This window comes from Spodoptera frugiperda, chromosome 3 (genome assembly GCF_023101765.2).
Source record: "Spodoptera frugiperda isolate SF20-4 chromosome 3, AGI-APGP_CSIRO_Sfru_2.0, whole genome shotgun sequence".
Classification (NCBI taxonomy): domain Eukaryota; kingdom Metazoa; phylum Arthropoda; class Insecta; order Lepidoptera; family Noctuidae; genus Spodoptera; species Spodoptera frugiperda.
This window is the reverse complement of record NC_064214.1, coordinates 6,559,329-6,581,953: the sequence shown is the minus strand read 5'-3', so window position 1 is coordinate 6,581,953 and position 22,625 is coordinate 6,559,329. Positions and strand designations below refer to the sequence as shown.

Genomic DNA, 22,625 nt, shown 5'->3' with positions numbered 1-22,625 from the left:
TAGATTTATTACTCAGCTAAAGCCTTATAATGTGCTTGCAATTAGTTTAATCTGTTTGTCACAATAAATAAACACTATTGTCACATTTTTCTTTTGCGATAATTTTGATGCTATTTAAATAAACCATCCCCAAACAATAGTCAATAAGCTAAAATGAGTTATTCTACTGCGTTGCAACAAGTTCGTGTGAAATAAATTTATTGTTAGATTAGTGCCAAATTCAGTCGCGGATCGATTTAATCACGAGCCTCTTGAAACTAATGGGTGAGGCCCACTTAATGTACAAATAGGCCGGTCGGATTGTAATCGGGATAGAGATTAGGCAGGGATTGAGGAGGTCATCGCACAATCCTCCCGGCGGTCATCAGTGTAGCGCGGCTGGTGCGACACAATCACGGTATTAGTTTCAGTCAGGACGCTCACTTCAATGTCTAATTGCGTTATTGTTTCTGGCTAACATTGCAATCAAAGCGATTGCTTCATCTACTGCCATTACATAACCTACTCACATGTAATACAAATCGAAACATCAATTAATGACTTTAAAGGTAAGTCGATAGAGCTCAAAGGAGTTGTACTCAGATTATATTATTTTTAACCATCCCCGATTGTAAGGGGCAAGTCTACTGTATCAAATCAAACACTGCTAATACTGATTTTAACACGAAGCCTATAGTGTCGGTCTCTTCATAAACACAATGCTGCTTTAACATAACCTTTATTACCTTTGCAATGTCATTTAAATATTGTATTCGCGCACAGTTAGAGAAAATTCTTAGTAAATACAATAAAATGAATACGTTACTTATATGTGGACTTCGTTTAAACTTTCTTGTTTGAATCTGTCTTATACATAATAAGTTTCAATAATAAAGCTGTAGTTGAAAATATTTTTCAGTAGGTACGATTTAGTTTTCATCTAAAAACATTCACAAGATCCATTAATTTGCTAAGTAAAACCTAAATTGAAATATTTATCAATTAATTATGAAAAGAATTACCGATGTATGAATACGTTACAGATGTATTAGGAATCGATCGTATGAACTATGTTAATTATTCCAGCGCGACAAAGGAGCCGCTACCGGCTTTGAAGTTTCACATTATTAATGTCCCCGTACTAAGTGAACGAGAACTTGACTGCGCTCATAATGGCTTTCAAGACGTGTATCTTCTCGATAATCGACTTAATGCGAGAGAATGTTATTGGATTCTAAATCAAGCAGATTCTACTTAATGTGGAAAATACATTTGTGGCATTAATGCAAAGAAAATTGAAAATTGAAACGCAAATGAGAATAGTTCCAGCAGAACCTGCGTTACGCGCAAATGTCTGGTATTTACCTCAGTCTGTGTCACCGAAGTTTTGCAATTTGTACCTAAATTACAAAATTAAAACTTTATTCGGTTCGACCAACTTATGGCTGGATACGCATTATTTGAAAAATCTCTAGACTACACGTCAATGAATTCGAACAGCTAGGTCCTAGGTACGTTAATTTCAAAGTTATACCCACCGCACAAGTTTCAAGTAACCGGGTGCGATGAGCAAGGTCAACAACTTTTAATTATACTTTTACTAATGAAAGTTAGCGTAAGGAGACTTTACTTCAAACTCTTTCCACTAAAACATTCATTTACTAATTAGTGGAGCGGGCGCTGGATAAAAACGCCCGTTGCCTGCCGGACATAAATTGTTTTACAGATGAAACTGTGTATCTCGTTCTGACTCAAGTTTCCAGAAGAAATGTTAGTGTTTTTAAATTCCACCAGGGAGCAGCCATACTTCTAAGTTTTGCAAGAAAATAATATTTTTACAAAAAGTACCCAGTGTTTTCTTCTTGTTATTTTCCCTGAGTACTATTTGATTCCCAGTGACGTATGTTGTGTCGGTTTGCTATGTACTTGAGCAATATACGTAATTGTTCCCTTTTATTTGGTTCAAGATACAGTATGTACCACCGTAAATTAGGGTCCACACAGTGTCATTATGCACGGGATCTCGAGAATGGATGGTAATGCCACACCATGGCCCAGTTCTCGTTTAGAAGGCTGGCAATGGCGACACTCGACGGCAACAACGCGCCCCCCGGGGCATGTTTGACAAATAGAGATCTCGTGCACCGAATTTGGCTTGAAAAAAATTGTCGCGGAACGAGCTCACGAAACCTATATCTACAACCAGATGACATTGACCTCCCCCGCCCCCCCGCGCGCGTATCACAGTCAGGAGAGACGGGCCGGGGAACGCGCGCTGACAGCTCACGGAGTCCTGGCTGTGATACGTAGACTGCAATAAAGTAAATTGCGAGCATTTGCTATACGTATTTGGTACAACGAGGATCTTTATGGCGTCGATAATGTTATGGGCAGGTAATGCTCTGTCCCGATGTACAAATGGACGTTTCATTGTTTTACGATCGTCTTTGTTTCCTCGATAAATTACGTGTTTACAGCGGACATACTCGTATAACGTCGTAGCGTGTGATTAGTCGGTACCTAATGTAGAGATAAACATTTGTGATTTAAGTTTGTTCAACTTTTAAATGATAAACAATATGAAGGCAACAAGTTAACAAACATTACAAAGTTTCCAAAGACAAAGTTTCAATTGGGAACGTTTCCTCCTCCAGTAGGTAGTGAGGTGTGGTGGCCATCCATCTTGCAGCCACCACCAGGTACCTATCTATTACTACTGCTAATTAATTGATCTATTTACTTTGTTTTACTAAATCGTAGTACGAGGAAGATCCGAGTTTCTACCAATATAAGAAATGTGTGATACTCTGACCTAGTAATTAGTTAATAGGTAAAATGATTCAAGGAATGAGCCTGACAGGAAATACTATTGTTTACTATTTCATCCAAACTTCTTGTACAAATGACACATTTAGTTTACATAGGCACTTCAGATTATTATCACAGTATGTACGTACATATGTGTGAGTCGGTCAGTGAACCGCAGCGCAGTTCCGCCAGCCAACTAGCAGACACTCGTGTTCCTGAAGTTATCTTCTAAAAAGTTCTGGCACGAGTGTATCCAGTGCCAAATCACTGACTCATTTAATTATGTAACTGCACACGATCGCTGCAACGTTTATTTTTCACGTCAGACGTTCCACTTTTAGGAGAATAGAGATTTTTCTGAGCTTCTTTAGAGAAGGCTGATATAAAATTTTATCGCGTATTGATAGGTGCTGGCGGAACGATGTCGTGAGCCGAACAAAGCGCAGGTAGGAAAGTTGGAGTTTGTGTACACCGACTCACCGAGTGAGGCCAATCGAGCTTTATTTTAGTTTGCTCTTCTGGGATAAGCTGTGTGTATACTCCACGGTGCACGATAGCGGCGCCGCGGGGGACTGAATACAGATGAATTTAATATAACTTGTCTAACCGAGCCGTACATTTATGTACTGCTGGCATTTTTCACGCAATCCCCCGTGACCCAGTGATGGTGATCTCGACTCGATATAAATGAAACACTACATTTCTTATAAATAGCTTTGCTAGAGATGTTTATTTAGTTATTATGGAACATTTCCACCTCAGTTACGTTATGTTTACGTTCTTGCGGTATTTATAGAGTATTGCTGGTACACTTGCACTCATTAAATTATACAAATATCTAAACAGGTGATCATAAACAAATATAGCGATCAGCACTGAGATCTCTTAATCTCGATATTGCAAACATTTGCTGTTAAGTACTGAGTTAACTAAGTATGTAGCACCAAGGAATGTCATCAATTAGCCCTAGTGAGCGTCAAGTTGCTCACAGCCAGGCTACGGTTACTGCCCACACACTGTAGTGCGTACAGTGTAAACACAAGACACAGGGCACTGCTTACGCTCAGTTATCATGAGTTATGGCGTGAAGGTTTTATTTTGTTCTTACGGCTATGAGTATTGCTGGTAATACACTTGTACTCATTAAATTATACAAATATCTAAACAGGTGATCATGAACGAGAATGGCAATCAGTACTGAGATCTCTTTTGCTTTGCTGTTTAACGTTTTATATTCGTATTTAATTGGAACGTTTCAGTTGTTTTTGCTTTGAAATATTGTATCACGTCATGTATTTGTTAAAAAAAATAGATACAAAGAAAACTTCACGGAATTAATGTTATTAAACATAATATTTATTTAACTCAAAAATACAAAAAACGTACATACATTACGCCTTTTTATTCCCGGAAGGTTTAGGTAGGAGTGGATATAAGTTTATATTAAAAAAAAAGACATACATTTATACAAAAAAGTGTTAGAAACATATAAAATAAGTTGAAGAGAAATATTTCTTTTCAAATTAAACAATTTATACAATGTAACATCTACTATTTACCAGTAGTATGAGTCCTATGTATACGTTACAGTGGATAAAGCTGCAATCCGGTACAATTCTATTTTCTGTAGGAATTTATTAAAAATCTGACTTGTTACTTAAAATATATATATTAAAAATATCAATTTATGGTTACAGGATCCCCTCGAGCCAGTGATGTGAGTACCAGGAGCGCAGAATGAGGATGAAGGTGAAATGAGCGGGCAGGCGGGGCTGTAGCGGGCTGTACCGGCGACCATGAGGCCAACATGAGCGCCCGCGTTACCATGACGACCAAGATGTTACTCTCGCTGCTGCTGCACTGCTTCTGTGTTGCCACTACCGCGTCAATACCTAGTGGAGGTAAGTCTTTATACATGTCAATTTATTATGAGTTTTTTATGAGTAAGTCGGAAATTACTTAATAGAAAAATCACGACTCTTATAGATTCGTGTATATGAATCATTTTAAGTATGATATTATAATGTGTCAACAAAATTGTCTTTTTGAGCAACATTTTATTTTATCATTTAAAATATAATTCATTAAATGTATTTAATTTCATTTATATTTCGGGACAAAGCAACAACGTGATAACTTTGAGCCCTCGTGCAATAAATATTAAAAAGTTATCAAAGTTTTGAACAGAAATAGCTGCAACTTGAGCAGATAAAGAAACTAGCGATATTCGCTGAGAATTTCACTAAAATATTCCCTTAAACCCGGCCATAACTTATTCCATTCGGGAAATAAAACAAAGACCCCACTATCCAGAATGGAAATATCTCAAAAAACACGTTCTATTGCGCGTTCTGAATGAGATGGAAAAAAGTGGATTCGTACTGGAGCAGAGGTTTAACATAAAATGCTAGTAAACGCGACCATGTTACTGTCTAGCACCTCCGTGTAGAGGGGGGGGGGGAGGCGAGAGTTCGCGGGTTATACTGCACTTATGTATGAAATAACAATATCTCTACTTTGAGTATCTTCACACAAAGTTAATATAGAAGCACTGAAATATATTTTTATTTACTTCGGAAAGTTTTAAAACTTCATTCTGCGTAATCTGCAACGTTTTTACCGTGTTTTTAATATTAGAAATATTTATTTTTAAGTAAAATACAAAAAAATTAAACATTACCTGAAGAAAAAATACCATCGAGAAAATAAATAAAAAAATAGTTAGAATTGGAAGTACCGTATCGAAATAGAAAGAAGTTACGTTTCGTGGAATGTTTGAATGACATTGGTAACAAATCATGTGCGATACATATCAATCATAGATGATGAGCAAGACGAGCAAAAAATATTCCTTGACAGGGAGCAATATCAATCGGAGCGGATCAATCCCGACATTGGAGTGTCCCGCGGAATCTCGCACGAGTGAGTGAGTACGAGCTAGATACCGTTCGTTCTTCATTCGGCGCCAATCGAATGGAATGAATCGTGTAAAACCTGTTCACAGTGATTTTTTATTGAGAATATGGTAAGTACGCGGAGTACAGCGATTTCGGGTTGCAGAAAACATTTTTTATTGAGAACTGCGGAATTGGAAACAAAGGAAATAAAATGTGTGTCTGTGTGTGTGCAGCGATACAAAACGAACGCTTTTATTGTCACGCGATGCCCGTACACTACGGTTATGGACTCCCAACATTTATCTGCGAGTAAAAATTTTTAATTAATGTTCGGATCACAATATTGAATTTTACTTACATTTTTTCAATGAATCCTTCATACGTAAAATAATAAAAAGCAATCGTAATCCGAAACGAGTTAAAATGAACCGATATTAAATTTGTTGCTGATTCTAGGTATTATATGAGTTGCAACCAAACAGAATATTTTTCAAATTACGTCGGCGCTGTGTTCCGAGAAAGGCAGCAGTACTTTCATGGAACAATAACGTAACATTTCAGTGAAGGTAACGCGATATTTTACACGCGCGCAGATTAGAACCAGCGAAATAAAATACTTAACGGAATTAGAATAATAAGGAAAAGTCGCGCATACATCCGCAGCCGGGACCAGGATATCAGATTCGAGTAAATCGTGAACAATGTTTGTTTCTGCGTACAATGTACGTAACCGTACTACATATATGTACATATGTATATTTGTACGTATTCAGTTGTAACACGTTACAAAATTATTAAACCGTAACAACATTATCATTCATTAGATACCAATTACATTTACTTAAGTATAGAGGACCGGTGTAGTTATCGTATTACAACTCCACACGCAAGGTTTTTGAGAACAATTTCACCACATATTATTACATTATTTAAGTGTTACTATGAAACTTACCAAATGTTTCATTTGAAAAATGTAGTTTTAAAATTCTATCGCCAGTTATGCGCGATTCCGTACATTCCCAGAGGAACAAAATAACCGCGTAGTTGAATATTTTTACGAGCAACATTGTACGAGAGTTTTAAGTATATTTCTAGAATGTTCCTAAGTTGAGTACTCAAGTAAAGCGAATGTTATTTCGACTTAACAACTTGGAGAGATTCCACGCAGATAATCACGTTACTGCTATCTGTGTAAGTGTCAGCCAAGATTGCTCGGGTTAAATCTGTACACTCTAGTTCATGAGACACAATGGATATGTTCATTGTACAATTATTAAATTACACAGCGCATGATAATATTTGCGTACTATGTTTCTTCATTTCACAATTGAAACTATATTTTCCTAATACACAATGAAATCAAATAATAATAGAAATATTAAAATTGATCTAAAAAAATGGTACAAATATAAAAGTATTTTCTTAAGGCAATGAAATGGACGATTGAGCGAATACTAGAGTCGTTGCGGGCCGCAGAACACACGCGGGTAACTTATGAATATCTGTGTAACAAAACGTAAAGAAAATTTTATCAACATTAGCTTTTTTATTTCAAAATTATTTAGCCAAATGAAGTAAAGAAATATAATCCTAGCTTGATATTTAATAAGGATACTGGAGTGATTAATGTGTACTTACAAATACCAGGTCACTAAGCCACGTCAAACCCGTCAATAGAACTTTCTCTTAAGTCTGAAAAATACTATGCTGAAAACCGCATCAAAATCGATTCAGCCAACCACGAGATGATTGCGTTAAAACATACATACAGGTTAAACAGAGAACCTCCACTTTTTAAAAGTCGGTTAAAAATGTGAAATGTTTGTTAGTGTGTCACATGTGCGAGAATGAATACACACAGCTCCAGCAACACAGACTACAAACCATGGCGACTTCAATAAAGACTTGTATTCGAACCCAGTCACGAACTCCCAGACACAGCTATGAATAAAAATTGCGAAATCGTTATGATATTAAAAAACTTGATTGAAAATGGATTAGCCTTCCTCAATATGCTAGAACAACTTCACTTTGATACGAAACAATTAAGTTAGAGCAAAGTCTTTGTTTAAAAAAAAAATCTTAATTCAGGGCCGCGATACTGTAGCGCTGTAACTGAATAAACTGTTGAGAATATACAAACGTTCAGCTGAGAGTTTTTAGTATTCATTTACGTCGTAAATCGTCGTCGGGGAAAAAACACAAGATAATATCGTTGAAGTGAGCTGCTTAGAGGAGGGTCAGTTTGAGATCAAAGAGTGTCCTGTACACGTCGGAACCTTTGAGTCCATCTCGCGACCACCCCCCCCCCCGCGCCGCGCCCGCGCCCCGCACCCCGCGCCCCGTGTGTGCAGTCTATTTATAAAATACTCAGTGAAGGGATTTAAGGAAATTGTTTTCCTTAAATCATTGGATTCTTTTCGGGAAAATAGAAAACGTTTCCGAATTAATTTGTTAAGTACTTTCTGCTGTAATGGGATTCAAACGAGGAAAATAAAGATTGAGATACCTGTACCTGTGTACCTACACTGGACTAGCACGTGCAAACAATTACAACTGAACAATTAATATATACACAGACAGATTGTGTTCACCACATTAGTTTGATCCATAACCAGTGGAGAGCATCGATTAACATTGCTCGATGATTTTACAATCACAGTACTCGACCAACAAATCTCGTTATGTAACTGAAACATTGATCAATTAACTTTAAATATTTTAATTAACTCTTCAATGTTACGAATTAATGAAACGAATAATTTGGAAACGAAATTACACACGCGAATGAAAAGGTTTCTATCAACAAGCAAAAGGTGAAAAATAATTAACAAATTAATGTTTCACAGTTGAATTCAATTCATATTAAAGTGTTTTCACTTTAATTATCGAATGGCGTTCTTTGAAAGTCAAACAGTCTGCGAAAGTTAATAAGAACTCGAAATATCAGCGGGTCAATGACCTGCTTGACGACAATGACTCCGGCGGTTATAAATTGATAAACACCACGAGATTAATTTAATCTGCTTACAACTTTAGCTAGAAATCTGATGAAAAACTTACATTATTACTCTCAGTTATGCCGTTTTTAAATTCAAACTTCTTTGAAATTTTACAAGTTTAATACTTTATTCAATTTACATTAAATCTTGCTGGCAATGTCTACTCGCAAATTTCAATTCGAATCAAATCTTCATCGCGCACCTTTATTTTATTGTAATCCCGCCCGGTGTTGTCCGTGTGATATTCTCTAACTTTTCACTCAAAACTTAATCGTTAAATTCAAAAGAAGCAAGTACAATATTTAGTTTATAAACAGACTAGCTTCTGCCAGCGGTTTTGCCCGCATGCCCTTGGAATAAAAATCTGATGTGTTATTTTAGACCATAATCTTTTCTTATTCCAAATTTCATCCCGATTCCTTCAGTAGTTTTTGCGTGAAAGAGTAAAAAACATCCATACTCACAAACTTTCACATTTAAGACATTAGTAGGATTTTCTCACATTACTTTACTAATGAAAGTATCCAACAATGACGTATAAAGAAGTACAAGTGAGTTAGAATACAATGAACACGTCGAAGGGAAGTGTTGGCGTAGTTCACGCCGCGGCCGGTACACGGTAACATAGGTCCGTGCCACGCTCCATTAGCCCCGTGTGGGCTGTCTTTGTCCTGTATCGAGCCTCCTCCTATTGTCTAGTCGAAATTATCTCATGTTCAGGAGAATGTCTCACAAGTAACTATAACCTGTTCATATTGGTCTAGGTTTTGTGAACGAACATAGGTTGAGTAGTAAATAAACATTATATCGTAATATTTTTATAGTATATTGGAGTTATTATTAACATTTTACACTCATATACATGTTATACGATACGATCTATATTCAAAACGTATCTGTATAAAAACTTTTATTTTAAGTTTATTGAAATCTTAATCAGAATCTATGATTCCTATATTACTCATATAGGAAAACTTTGACGAAACTTCCGGGTCCCTGTATACCTATGTATGTCGGTGGTCGGGAACAACCAGATTCTGTCTAAAAATATAACCTCTCCCATCACCAGCAGCGGCAGGTTAATTCAATTGTACGTTAACATGTCTTAATATACAGAAAGCCAACCACACGATATTTTACGTTTTTTAACGTGCGACTAAATACTATAGCTACACGCAATAATATGGCATACTCAAAAATAATTTCATTTCCTAGAAGCCTGTAATGTGGTTATATAAGTATTTAATTTGTCCCAATACAGAATTTTCTCTTTCCTACTGTATCGTTATTGGTGCATTTACTTACATGTACGAGTATTAGTTTCCCGGTATTTGTTAGTACACAAACAAGTGGTACAAAATGAGCCTTCTCGACATGCCTGGCCGGCCGGTGGCATGCCTAGTACCTTAATTAACAGAATCGAGAGCTAACTACTCTGTTCTCACATTTAGTGAGCATTGGATACATTAGCCCCCCGCAGCCAGACATGCCTTCTGAGCTAAGTGCTCTTACAAGGCGATCGTGTAACTAGCGCGGTGTTTCATTTCCTTGTCTGTATGTACGTCATGAAGTCGTGACAATTATACTGTGCCTGTACTAGGTACATATATTTATGGAAGTAAATGTACCATGAGTTATAACAAACAAAAAAGAAATGTTGTCTCGTTCTTGATACTGGAATATTTGTAGGATTTCAGTTTACCACAACAATAGTTTTTAGTTTCCTGTAGTCTTAGGCTAGGTAGAATCTAAGGTTCTTCCCAACGACAATAAATTCCAGTTAAGTGTTAATTAACCAACTCGTTAGGAGAATTATAAAACCGAGAATGTTCCCATTATCCAGTAAATATAATAAATACAGGCATTCGAGAGCACTCGGTTCATGTGTGGTTTGTACGGGCCCGGGGTTTTTGTTCGTCTCGTCTGCCATTTGTTGCATGACGCAAAAACTACCAAATGGATTTTGATGAGGCTTTCATTGCTCCGAAGCGGAAGCCGCACTCCAAAAATTGAGGCATTGCATTAAAATAGTTTGCCTGAGCGTCCGAATAAAAATTCAAGAGCAACAGTCGACGAAATAAAGTGCTGTCTACTAAATAAAATACTCTCTCACTGAGGACACGACGTTCTGTAAAATGTTAGCGCACTTTACAATCTCCGCATATTTTATCACAAATAACTTTCTCGGTGCCATCTCGCGAACGGAAAAAATATGTTCTTTTTATTTTGAAAAAATATACACAGCGCGGACGATGAGAATATTGAAACTGTTAATTCTACGACTAGAGTACAGTGTAATATTGACAAAGCAAAAAAGATACTCGTTTACTCAGTCATTTGCAACAAATTAATTTAATAAATGAAATGAGCGCCATAGTACGAGTAGTATGGACGAACTAACTTATGTAATAATATACGGAGTTTTGGTACAACGAACACAGATGTGAATTATTTAATTGGTTTTTTGTAGACTGTACATTAATATAGTACAGTTTAATCAAAATGCCAGATTGTGTTTCAAAAAAGAAATCATAGAACAGGCTACAGATTCGTGAGTACCCACAGCAGTGTTCTTGATGGCAAGGTATTTGGATGGTTACTTATTTCCAAACTATTAACTCCGAGTTACATCTCCCGAAGGTACGCGAAGGCTGGTGGGAATCACGTCGTGGAATAAGTCGTCGGCTGGCAATAGTGGCTGAGTAATGACATGTTCTGGGGCCATCGCTCCGAACGAGTTAATAGGCCGTAACCTTCAGTTGTGCTCCCCGCGTGTTGCGCTGAATGCTAACTAACCTCTAAACTGATTATACAGCAAGACGCGCACAACCACTGTTTTCCTCGCGATGACTCGACAAATATTGTTCATACATTGTAACAATGTTCGTAGATTTGTTCAATTATTGAGCCAGAATTTGGGTCTAATAATTATTATGGAGAATTGGTTAATATTGAGTTTGTTAATTCCAGGAACTCACTAAAATAAGCATTTTTTATAAAAAAACAATAACCATAATATTAGATGATTATGTAAGTTTTTATTCCTCACATAATACAAACTTTCTAGTAAACACAAAACTTAACTTTATCTCATGCATGAGTATCAAATGGTGATGTTTACATCCACAGGAAGGCTTCTACATCATCACTAAGACATTAGTGGTGCCAGCCAAAATAGGGATGTCACTTTACGTCCCCGTACCGACGTATTACAGGTTTCGACAAAAACACGTAAAATTATGCGCATACACGGGGGCCGCAATATTTGGCACAACACTATACTCCCGGAGATGGAGCGCGATATTTGCCAAAACGTTATTTAATATGTAAACACGCCGAACGTTTGCACACATAAACAGATTTCTATTGTTTACCTTGCCTACTGTGTGCTTACATAGATGGGAATTTAAACTATTTTGTTATGTTCGCGGAACGCCCGTTTTAATGTGAACCCAGCGCCGTCCGTGTCAGTGGCTCCTGCTAATACTAGCGTAATGATTTCTGATTGATTGAGAGCAAACAATTACTGTGCCTAATGTATCGGAAATAATTATAATTCACTGCAATGTGAACCAGCATTAGGTGCGGTGACTGACTGAACTACATTAACAGGGCGACGTAAACAACATTTCGGTACTATGTCTCCAAATATGTTTTTTATTACAATAAGCCCCGTTTTATGTTCTATACAAGTACTTAAGTAGGTTTTATGTAAATAACATGTATTAAAAACAGATAAGTGGATCTGTAACGTAATAAGTCGTTCTCGTCTGAAGCACTAAGAGCTCAATTTAATGACATGTATCTCGACATGCGTCACATTATGTACGAGCCGGGAGGTGAACATAAATAACGGTGTAGGCACTGGGGCGGCGGTTCCATTATATTTTAGAGCGACTTTAATAAAAACACAAAATAAGCGTGTAAACAAATAGGTACATATCTCATAACAGCGCCTGATCCCTAATAAAAATTAGCCGGTCTCCGCGCCTAGCCTGTTAAAACAAAGGATTTTTTTCATTTGTTTTTTGTCTGAGAACAGTCGGCCAGAGGTCGGCCGGGCCTGCGTCCATTAGGACACTCTTTAAACAAATAGAAATAGAAATGTTCAGCAAATAGAAGTGAGCGATTAAGATGGAAACGTTTCAAAATGGAGTAGACGTTAGTTGTCGCTACGATACTTGTATTTATTTCTTTAATTGTTTGTTGCGGTGCGAGCTATGTATTATATATCTACATTTATTATAACTCGGTTGCTAACATAATCCTCGATTGAATATAGTTTGGCGTATTTATACATATTCGTGTGCCGAGCTGTCACCGCTGTGTGCGGTCTGTTGGGCATTTCTGGAGCAAGACATGTGAGTGTTTCCTGGCGGGGCGGCGTGTGGCGCGGCGTGTGGCCCGGCGTGTGGCGCGGCGTGTGGCGCGCACTGCTGACCTCGATCGTATACAGTAGCGAATGTATGCCCACATCATGTCTTGTGGGAGTGGTTGGGGATGTTCTCGAAGAAAGCCATAAGAACACAATAAAATAAATAACTATTTAAGTAGTTTATTAATTCATTATTTGCTCAATAAATGACATCGTGTCGTGTGTATTGAATTCACTAATCACCAATAAAATTGTAACGCTGTGTACAATTAAAATTGTTAAGCCTCGACTTTGTGATCTATTTTTGACGTTAAAAACGTTATGTTGTTTTTATTTTGTTTTTGTATTTATGAGGCAAGTACCTTTTTAAAACACATACTCGTGTGCAAATAATGTAATGTATAATGAGTACAGCATCTCATCATCATTAAACATGGTTTATGGCAGTCATTTACCATGTCCTGCCCGTGGACCTGCAGGCTGCTCGCTGGGAACCTTCGTAATCATCGCCTTGTTTAATAATTTATTTTCCATTACCGCGCCTGCTAAGTACCCAGAGGTTGCTCAGTGGGTGGCTGACTTACATTTAGCGTTGCAAAAAATTCAACAGATTTCAAAAACTCGTTTCCTACCTGTTTGTATATATATGTATGTATGGGGAAAATGAAAACGTTGGTCATATAAATAAAACGTACAACATCAAGGGTCTGTGTTTAAAAATAAAAGTTCATTTGAATGTGCCGTAGGTAATTTTATTTACATCAAAATATCTCCGGAACATTAAAATTGAGATCGAAGATTGCTGTAAGACAACACTGTCAACACTAGATTTAATTTCCGATGTTCTTTGAGTAAATAAATAATTTCCTTTCAATTCAAACGACACGGCGCGGAGTTTTCCTCGATCGGGCGATATATTATATTGTTGTGTAAGGTTTACGTTCGCATTGCTCGGTCGCTTATATTATTACTGTTGGTAATGCGACGCAAAGTCTGGCTTAGAGGATGACACCCTGTCCACGCGACACCGCTCGAGAAATCCTCGTGTATTTCATGCAACAAGCGCTTATTCAGCTAACTTTGTAAAATAAATTCCTTGCGGAAAATAGTTTTGCAAATACACGTTTAAGTGAAAGCATGACTTGTTGAGTTCCGGCTTTAATTTCACTTTATGTGAGAACGTTTGGAACGCAATATTTCAGGAATGTATGTATTTGTCGCACTTACTGCAGCGCCACAAATATTGCTTCTGTGAATTATCGCTCTCAAGCACTTTGGACATTCGTAAATCATACAAATGTAAAGGGTAAATGACAGAATAAAGTTATAATAATGCGTCAATATTTATCATTTACAATAATTGTTAAGTAAAACAGACTAACTGCCGCACTCAGAGACATTTAATGGTTACTTAAATTAATCCTTGTTAACGATTTTGTTCCAAAAATAATTGCTAAGGACTTAGTTACGTAACTATTAAATGACTCTAAGTACGGCGGTTACAATATTATAAAACTAACTAAAATAATGTTTCTTTATCTCAATGATTGTCACTCTCAAAAATAAATAAAATAAATATAAAATGTAATATCGTGTAATATTAGATCTCTCCTGCGAAGCGTCATTATATCGTGCCGAGCAATAAAAGAACCCATGTACGTACATAATGTGTCTAACAAGCTCGCCTTTGAACTTTGTATTTGTAAAAAGTCAATAATGTAAAAATTATCAAGTCGTTAAGCACAAGAGCACTAGAGGACACAACACGCTCGTAACCAATTGAATCGAGCAGAAGTTTCAATAGTGTGTGGACTATAGATAGAAATTCAATATGGAGATAATCACTCATTAGAATAAATTTACTTCTAGATTGGTTTATGTCTAGCAAAGTACAGAAGTGAGGTGACGATGATGAATATTGACTTTCACGTACGAGTATATCTACTGTAGTAAAGGAAATAGATATGTTATGTCAAATGTGAACATTGTTCAAACTCGACTCATGTGTCCAAAGCCGACCGCGATGATATCGTAGGGCAGTGTGCTACGCTACACCTTCTGCGCTGAATGTTGCACAGTAAGGAGGCTGGATCCACGAGCGCCGGCCTGCTAAAGCAATTTAATAAAAAGCCCGGGCGGGAACCTGGCGTATCTCGTCAGTTACCGGCTTTACATCGCTACAACCTATTACGCTGAAATCATGCAAACTTCTCCATATGGAAATTGTTTACGAAGTGCTAACAATTGTTAAAACATTTTTATTAAAAATTCTTATTTTCATGATAAGTACGCTACATTACATGTAACGTATTGTCTGAGAAAATATTTTTGTAATGTTATGCTTGTTAGCAGTTTGAAATTTGTTACTGGCGGCTTGGTTACATGAATATTAAATTATTGAAAAATAAACGCGAAGCCTCGTCGATAGCTAAGCCCACGCTGAAAGATATTATAATGAATGTCTACAAGTCGTAACTCATGAAAATGAAATCAGTCAACGTGTTGTCTCTCCGTAGTACTGCGGTTGTGTCATTACAAATTTCCAGTGTAACTAAGCCATGTTTTAGTATTCAGTGCTAATATCGGAGATGACAAGACAATGTAGCGGCAGCCGCGGCCCCGCCAGCCAAACAAGCCCCGCGCAATATAACTTCATTTGATGTGGAGCGGAACATGTCCTCACAAATACCACTTACACGGATTTATTTAGTGCACACATAAATACAGGCCGCTGGCAATTGAAAGTAACTGTACGCCACGCCCCCTGTCGGATAACTTTAACATAAGATCCTTTGTCGCGATTTCCGACGACTGAATGATGGCGATGGGGGAAATGGGGGGATAAACTAATGAGGATAATGTTTGGGATAGGGAAATCGGGGTATAACCGGTTTTGAATGGTATTAGGGACGTAATTTATGGGATTCGATTTCAAGGCCACGGCGACATTAATGTGTCACTTGATACGGGAAATGGGAAACGTATACGTTCGAGAGTAGCTTTTTAAACGTTTGTGATATTAAATTGGGAGATGGAAAATTAAAAGTCAATATTATTATTTTATCTGATTCATTTTCATGAACAATCGTAATGTTGTCTCACTAAGCTCGATCAGTGCGCAGCGTCACTATCACGGATGTGTGGCTCGGTGCGCAATCTGAAACAAAACAACAAATTGATTAACCAACAAACGAGCACTATTTTATGATGGAACTAACAACGAAACAGTATATTACAGTAATCCCTGTTATTAATTAAACCATAGCTCGCACCAATTAGTAATGTAAATGCATTAGTGAATAAAACTAATTGTAGCACTCTGTACATTGTGATTCCATTCTAGCGTTGAAGTGTGGGGACCAATTATGGGGTCGCGCGATAAATTACCGGCGTATGATGCTACGTTATTTGATTAAAGTGCGACTTGTGCCAAGTGCTATAAACGAGTTAAATGGTGCAATTATGCGCTCTTAAGCTATGGCATAACGCGATAATGTATTTTGTAGGACGCTGCCAGTTTCAAAGCTATTTTATTGTAATAAGTGTTATGTACCAGTGTCCAATGTAAGCTCCATCTAATTCAATAAAATGCAATATGATCTTAAGCAGCTTCTCACTTAAAATAAGCAAAATGAAAATAAAATTAACCTCAAACCTACAATCTTCAACGAAGATATCGGATGTCAATTTTCGTCAAAGTAAATGTTAAGTGCAGTCAAGTCACGGCGCCGAGGTACCATAGAGCAATCGTGCGACTTCGGCTAACTTCGGCAAACTTCGGCTGTAGTGAAAACACACCCTTTTTAACCAGCCAACAAGTTAGGGGAGGTAATTCTTCACTTAGTGTCGGGCTGTGTTACTGGGAGGAAGTTTTCTGCATGATTGAGTTAAATTTCGCAAGTTTCGTGTAGTTTGTAAAATATTTATGCAAGGCGTTGATGTCTGATGGCGGCGGGAAATTTTACGAGCCAACCGAGTGTTGTGGAACAACGTTCAAATTAAATGGAAAATGTAGAAGTAACTACTTAATAGCTTGTTAAGCTAGAAATAAATTCTACACTATAGTTGGATACATAATTGGTCTAGAATTTCCAAGAAACACTAAGTTGTACTGAAGTTACTGTATACTCGTAGTTTAACATAGCACAGGAAATAAACTGTAATAGTATTTTTACCACAAACAATATTATAAAGTATTACGAATGACTAAACTAACACGCACACGGTTTTTTATAATTAAATGTAAACATGGGTACTTGTAGTTAAATAATACTCGTCTAGTCGTGTTTACCTACTAATTGACTGTATTTTCACACTCTGTATAGAGAAATATTTAGGAACATAAAACGTGCCGAATAAAGCCACTAAAAATAAAAATTATGAGCGCTTAATTCATACAACTCTCCCCTGCACAGTATTCATTCAAATTGTACCGCGAATAAGGAAAAAATTACAAAACACCACCTCTACATACTTCACGTGCTAATTTAGTACAGTTTTTGTGCCAAACCACTGGGTTTTGTCGTAATTAAACCGATGTCGTTTTGCTTTTATTTTGGCGAAATTAACGCGAGGAATTTCCGCCGGGAGCCCGCGACTATATTTTAGAGTTGTTATTTAAAGAAAAAATAGATACTGCACGAAACGTACGTTGTATCGTATTTGTTTCATTCATGTTTATTTTGTACAAAGTAAATCTCACAAAGTATTAAATTCCAACAATCATGTTTTCGTATAAAATAAATACGAAAACTTTGTGGCGAAATAATATGGCGGTGCGTTTGTTATTTTGCTTATATTTTGTTGTTAGTCGTGATCAGTTTGTCGATGCGTGATATCTAAACATAAAGATAGAACATAACAACAACCACGGAAAATATTTGTTGTAAAGTGTACCTAATTGTATAATACATAGAACATTCTATCGCGGAGCACGTGCCGCTTCCCATCGAACGCACTACACATCATTATTATGACCGCATTAACAGACACCCACTAAACACTACAAGGGGTGCCCAATAGACCATGTACTCCCCCACAATCCTCCTCTTGGTCAATAAATCCCCAGTTATGGGCGTCGAAATAATTAGAGGGTTCATTAGGGAGCTGTACTGAGTCGCATTATCTCATGTGGATGTAGGTCAACAGCTGATCGAGTGGAGTCACCTTGCCACGGCTTACTCCGTCAGACGCGACGCCAAACAAATGGCAAGGGTTTTATAAACAAATTATAAAATGTCCCCCACATATCTATACGTTGTTTTTACAGGCTAATAGACAATAATTGCTCGTAGTTGGGTTTAAAAAAATAAGTGAACTACATTTTTCCATTGGGTTGACCCATAAAAACAAGTCCCATATAAACTTTGCGCATTTCTATTATTTCTCCCAATATCGAAATGTATTCATAACGAATATTTTTCTATATTAGGATAATATAGGAATGTAATTTCCATTGTTGTATTCGCGCACATAAAGCAGGGCGCGCCCCTCGGGGCCGTCACGTCATTACAATTCAATTAACTGTTGGCAAATAATTACGCTACTTAGACGGCCATTAATGAAACAATTAATACGAAAAGGGACAAAGCGAAGTACAAGTTGGCAGAAATTAAATATTACAGATAATCCGATAAGATAGCGAAGTGTTAATTTCAATAAAAATAACAGTTAGAGTCGTTACGATTCACATTAACGGTTATGGTGAGCAGTTATAGTAACTATAACGCAATAACCGCGTTATTCGCACCATCAGGCAGTTAAAAGTGGTATAAATTGTATGTCGCCGGCCGACGCCAATTATTATCAAAAACAGAACGACAATTATAACGTTTCGATGTATTTAACGATTTAATCAATGGCCGGCACAAAGTCACACGTTCCCCTTTGTTTATATGCACACGTTGGTGGGTCTGTGCAGTTGTGTGTGTGTTTATTGTTGTAGGCTCCTGTACAATATATCTATTGGTATATTGAAACAATCAATATTTAACTTCTCTCAACTTACTGAATAAAAAGTAACAGTACAATATTCTTAAAACGGTGTACAACAAAAAATAACGATAGCCTTCTTTCTTCACCTAAATAAGTGTACAGCGAGTAATTACAAGCCCCAGCGGCCGTCCGTACAGCGGGTACCGGCGGGTACAGGCGGGTACAGGCGGGTATACCCGCAGCGGGTACACCTGGCAACATCCACTAATTATTATAATTGAATCGTTTCTATCCTTTATCTTTTACAATCTTTTTTACGGCGAGATGCTCGCGCTGAAAATTTTATAAGATTTTTATGTTGCCAGATTAAGTTGGACCGAGTTCAGGGTTGTTCTTTATGTTCTCAAGGAAACTGTTGTGAGGATTTCCTTTTAACCGTTGCGAAATTTTGTTTAGTTTTGTGTATAAGGCTTCCAAGAAACTATATTATAACAAATGGGCACTAAGTGCTTTGAAGTAGTTTAATAAGAAAAGGAATTAAGATACATTATTTTATATTTTAAAAGTAGTAAGACTTAGTACATTCATTTCACGGATTAAAAATTATATAATACAACTACTATGAAACGACGTATTTACATAGTGTACTGAACAAATCATCGATACAAACCACTTTCCGAAGTACAGATACAAGTGTGAGATTGATAATACGAGACCCAAAACTTTGTAACAGCCTACATTTGCGAGTACATCGCCGGAGCAAATTATTTGGACGATCAGAACAGTTCACAAAGTGTAGTAACTTGTATCAGCAGAGGGACAGTTTGTATGAACTCTTGTTTTAGTACTTTGCATGTACCAATCAAACTTGGATCGAGTTTACAATGGATATTCTTGGCTAACATGTTCTTAACTTATTCTTCTTGGAATAGTGGGACTTTGGTTTTAGATGATATCTTTTCCACTCGATACTATCTATGTACATCATTTAGTTCAGAACTTTTATTCGCTACTTAGTTGACATTACGTATTCCTATCAGTATCTTTTTTTTAAAGTAACTAATAAATAAAATCCATTATATTATAATAACAATCTCTTTGGTAACGTTGTATGAAATAAAATTTCGTATGTATGAGTACATAAACGTAGGAAAGATTCAGAACTTACAGTGGCCTGCTCATACATATTAATATGGAAAGACAGATAATTTATCATTTTACATAAATATTCATGAGCAATGGATTGTAACTGTCCAACAACTTAATGTATTGGTTATGATAAACATGTTCAGTTTCATTAAATATAAATACAATTAAAATATTTCATATGGAATTTTATGTGAGCATACATAAATAAAGTAAAAGAGTCAAACTCTTGGACGAATATTTGGTTCATAATTCTATCTTTGACCAATCTCAAGTTTCTATAAAGCATTTACAACTAAATCATCTATTTTATAACAATATAAGAACTCATTATCGAAAACTGTTGTCGTCATTATATTGGAAAACATTCAGAATGCAATAAAATGTAATTGAATAGCAATAAAAGTTGGAAACAAATGAAAATCAATTACTTAAAGGCACGGCATGAAAAATCAGAATGAATTTGCAACTATTTCTGCCGGTACTTACAGCAGCCCTCTCCAAAGCACTCAGACTGAGAGTCATCGAGTGTTGATTTCCTCTTTGTTTGTAACAACACAATTTATTTATTGTATCGATCTTTTTTCGGTACAATCCAATTGTGTTGGTACAAATAAAGGGCTAACCTGATCGAGGATGTTTGGATGTTTCTAGTTACTGATGAACAAAGTGATTTTGTTCAAACTGACGATTTACTTTGGGAGTTATATCACAATATCTGTATTATTTTAGTGATTTCAAATTGCCATAGAAGTTAAAAAAATGTGTCTGAAAATTTTGTTTACTATTACTTTTTAATAACCATTTGCTTATTTTTTTTCTTCATTTGGTAAATACAGAAGTTCGAATCACCAATTCTAAATGTACACGAGCCCATTCCCGAGGCGATCACAACAATGAATCCCTCTTTACGCATACATTTGGCCTAGCGCATGGCGTAGCACAGCTGCTACACGCTACGGCCTACGTCCGCTACGAGTGCTACGAGCGCTACGTCCGTAGAGGACGTGCAAACAGTCCGACAGTGATGTTAAACAAACTCAATTACAGCTGCGGCCACTAGTATCCGGCTTCAATTTTACTGCCGCGAGCCCCGTACCAACGTAAAGGTTTCATGATAAAATACTCATTTAAATTACCGACGTTGATTGCTGTAATTTTGAATGTTTTGTTTCTGTTATTAGAAATTTGTTATTAGAATTTGAACGTTTGATCTGTTGTGCTTGTTGATTTGAAGCAGTTATTGAAGTTATTTTTATTTCATTCAAGAAACAAGCCGACGTCTGACAATAGAAGTACCGCCAGTCGCTTCGCACTCCAGATATAATCCTTACAAAGTGCCCGAGCAATCAAAGTCTAGGCCAATTAGTGCCAGCACTTTTGTTGGTCTTAGGCAACAAAACCAATTCCACTTTTAACGAGAAATCTCTTCAGCAAACAACAATGGAGCAGTTCAAACTCAACATCTGTCAACTGACGCATGACATACCTACAAGGTCTCAGAACATAACTTTTGACAAAGTTCTACGACGGATTTTGAGCCTTATTATCTGATGACACAGGTTAGTTTTCGTATGGTATCCAAGTGTGAATGTGAGTAATTTGTATGCAGATCGGTACATGTCAACAGTGAGTTGGGACCGGATTCTGAAGGAGCCTTTTAGTGACGTTTAGTACTTGTGTAAATTTTATACCCTTCCGCGTTGATTGTCGCCGAATTAATGTATGTGGGTTTGTACGGCGCGCGCGAGGCCTCCGACTACATCTCTCGCTACAAGTGTTTACTTAGATCACTCACAATATATTATTGTACGCCTCACGTGGTAATTGGGTCGCTGTCACCGCGTTGTTGTGCTAAGACAACGTATTGATTCTTCCTAATTATTGTCAAATTAAAAATGTTGTAACTCACGTTTAGTTACGTTCACATAGAACTCAGTTTAGGCTTGTTTGTGTGTATGGAGGTGTGTTAGTGCTAACACAGGTGTTAGCAGCGCGGTGTGGTGCATGATACTAATTAAAACGTTAGAGCTCAGCTAAAGCTCCTTTCATTATAAACGCAGCCAGAATAACTAACCACTAATACTCATTTAAAAACGGTCGTTTAAACGTTAACTATAGAACAGAGATCGCAGTTAGAAACGCTTCTAGTTAAATTACGAGTAGCATTATTTCACTCGTTAGTTATTCCGTTACGTGTAAAATTTACTAGTGGACTCATTAAAAGTTGGCCTGGGTCCAAGGCCCCGATATTGTGTGGTCTGGCCTAAGCACATTTCAACTGGCTGTGTCCGAATCAATTCCCAAAATAGTTTTACACTAAGTTCATTTGTACCGCTTTCATGGTTTGTGTTCATTACAGCTTATTTACCGAAATCTTTAGCTGAAACACGGAAAATACATTAAAACGCTTCTAGAAAAAAATAAATTGTAATATAGTGTATAATATTTTGAAGCAAAAATATAACTTCCCAAACGTAACCT

The 22,625-nt window shown here is 36.9% G+C and overlaps 1 protein-coding gene across 10 annotated transcripts in view; it reads left to right on the top strand.

Moving 5' to 3' along the window:
• LOC118273999 (protein sidekick-1) overlaps positions 1 to 22,625 on the top strand; it is a 138,161-nt gene that overhangs the window by 51,204 nt on the left and 64,332 nt on the right. For all 10 annotated transcript variants that reach the window (XM_050705680.1, XM_050705676.1, XM_050705667.1 and 7 more), the window contains exon 2: positions 4,485 to 4,688. In XM_050705680.1, coding sequence (XP_050561637.1) covers positions 4,595 to 4,688 — 94 coding nt within the window. In that variant the 5' untranslated portion in view covers positions 4,485 to 4,594. The remainder of the gene's footprint in view (positions 1 to 4,484; positions 4,689 to 22,625) is intronic.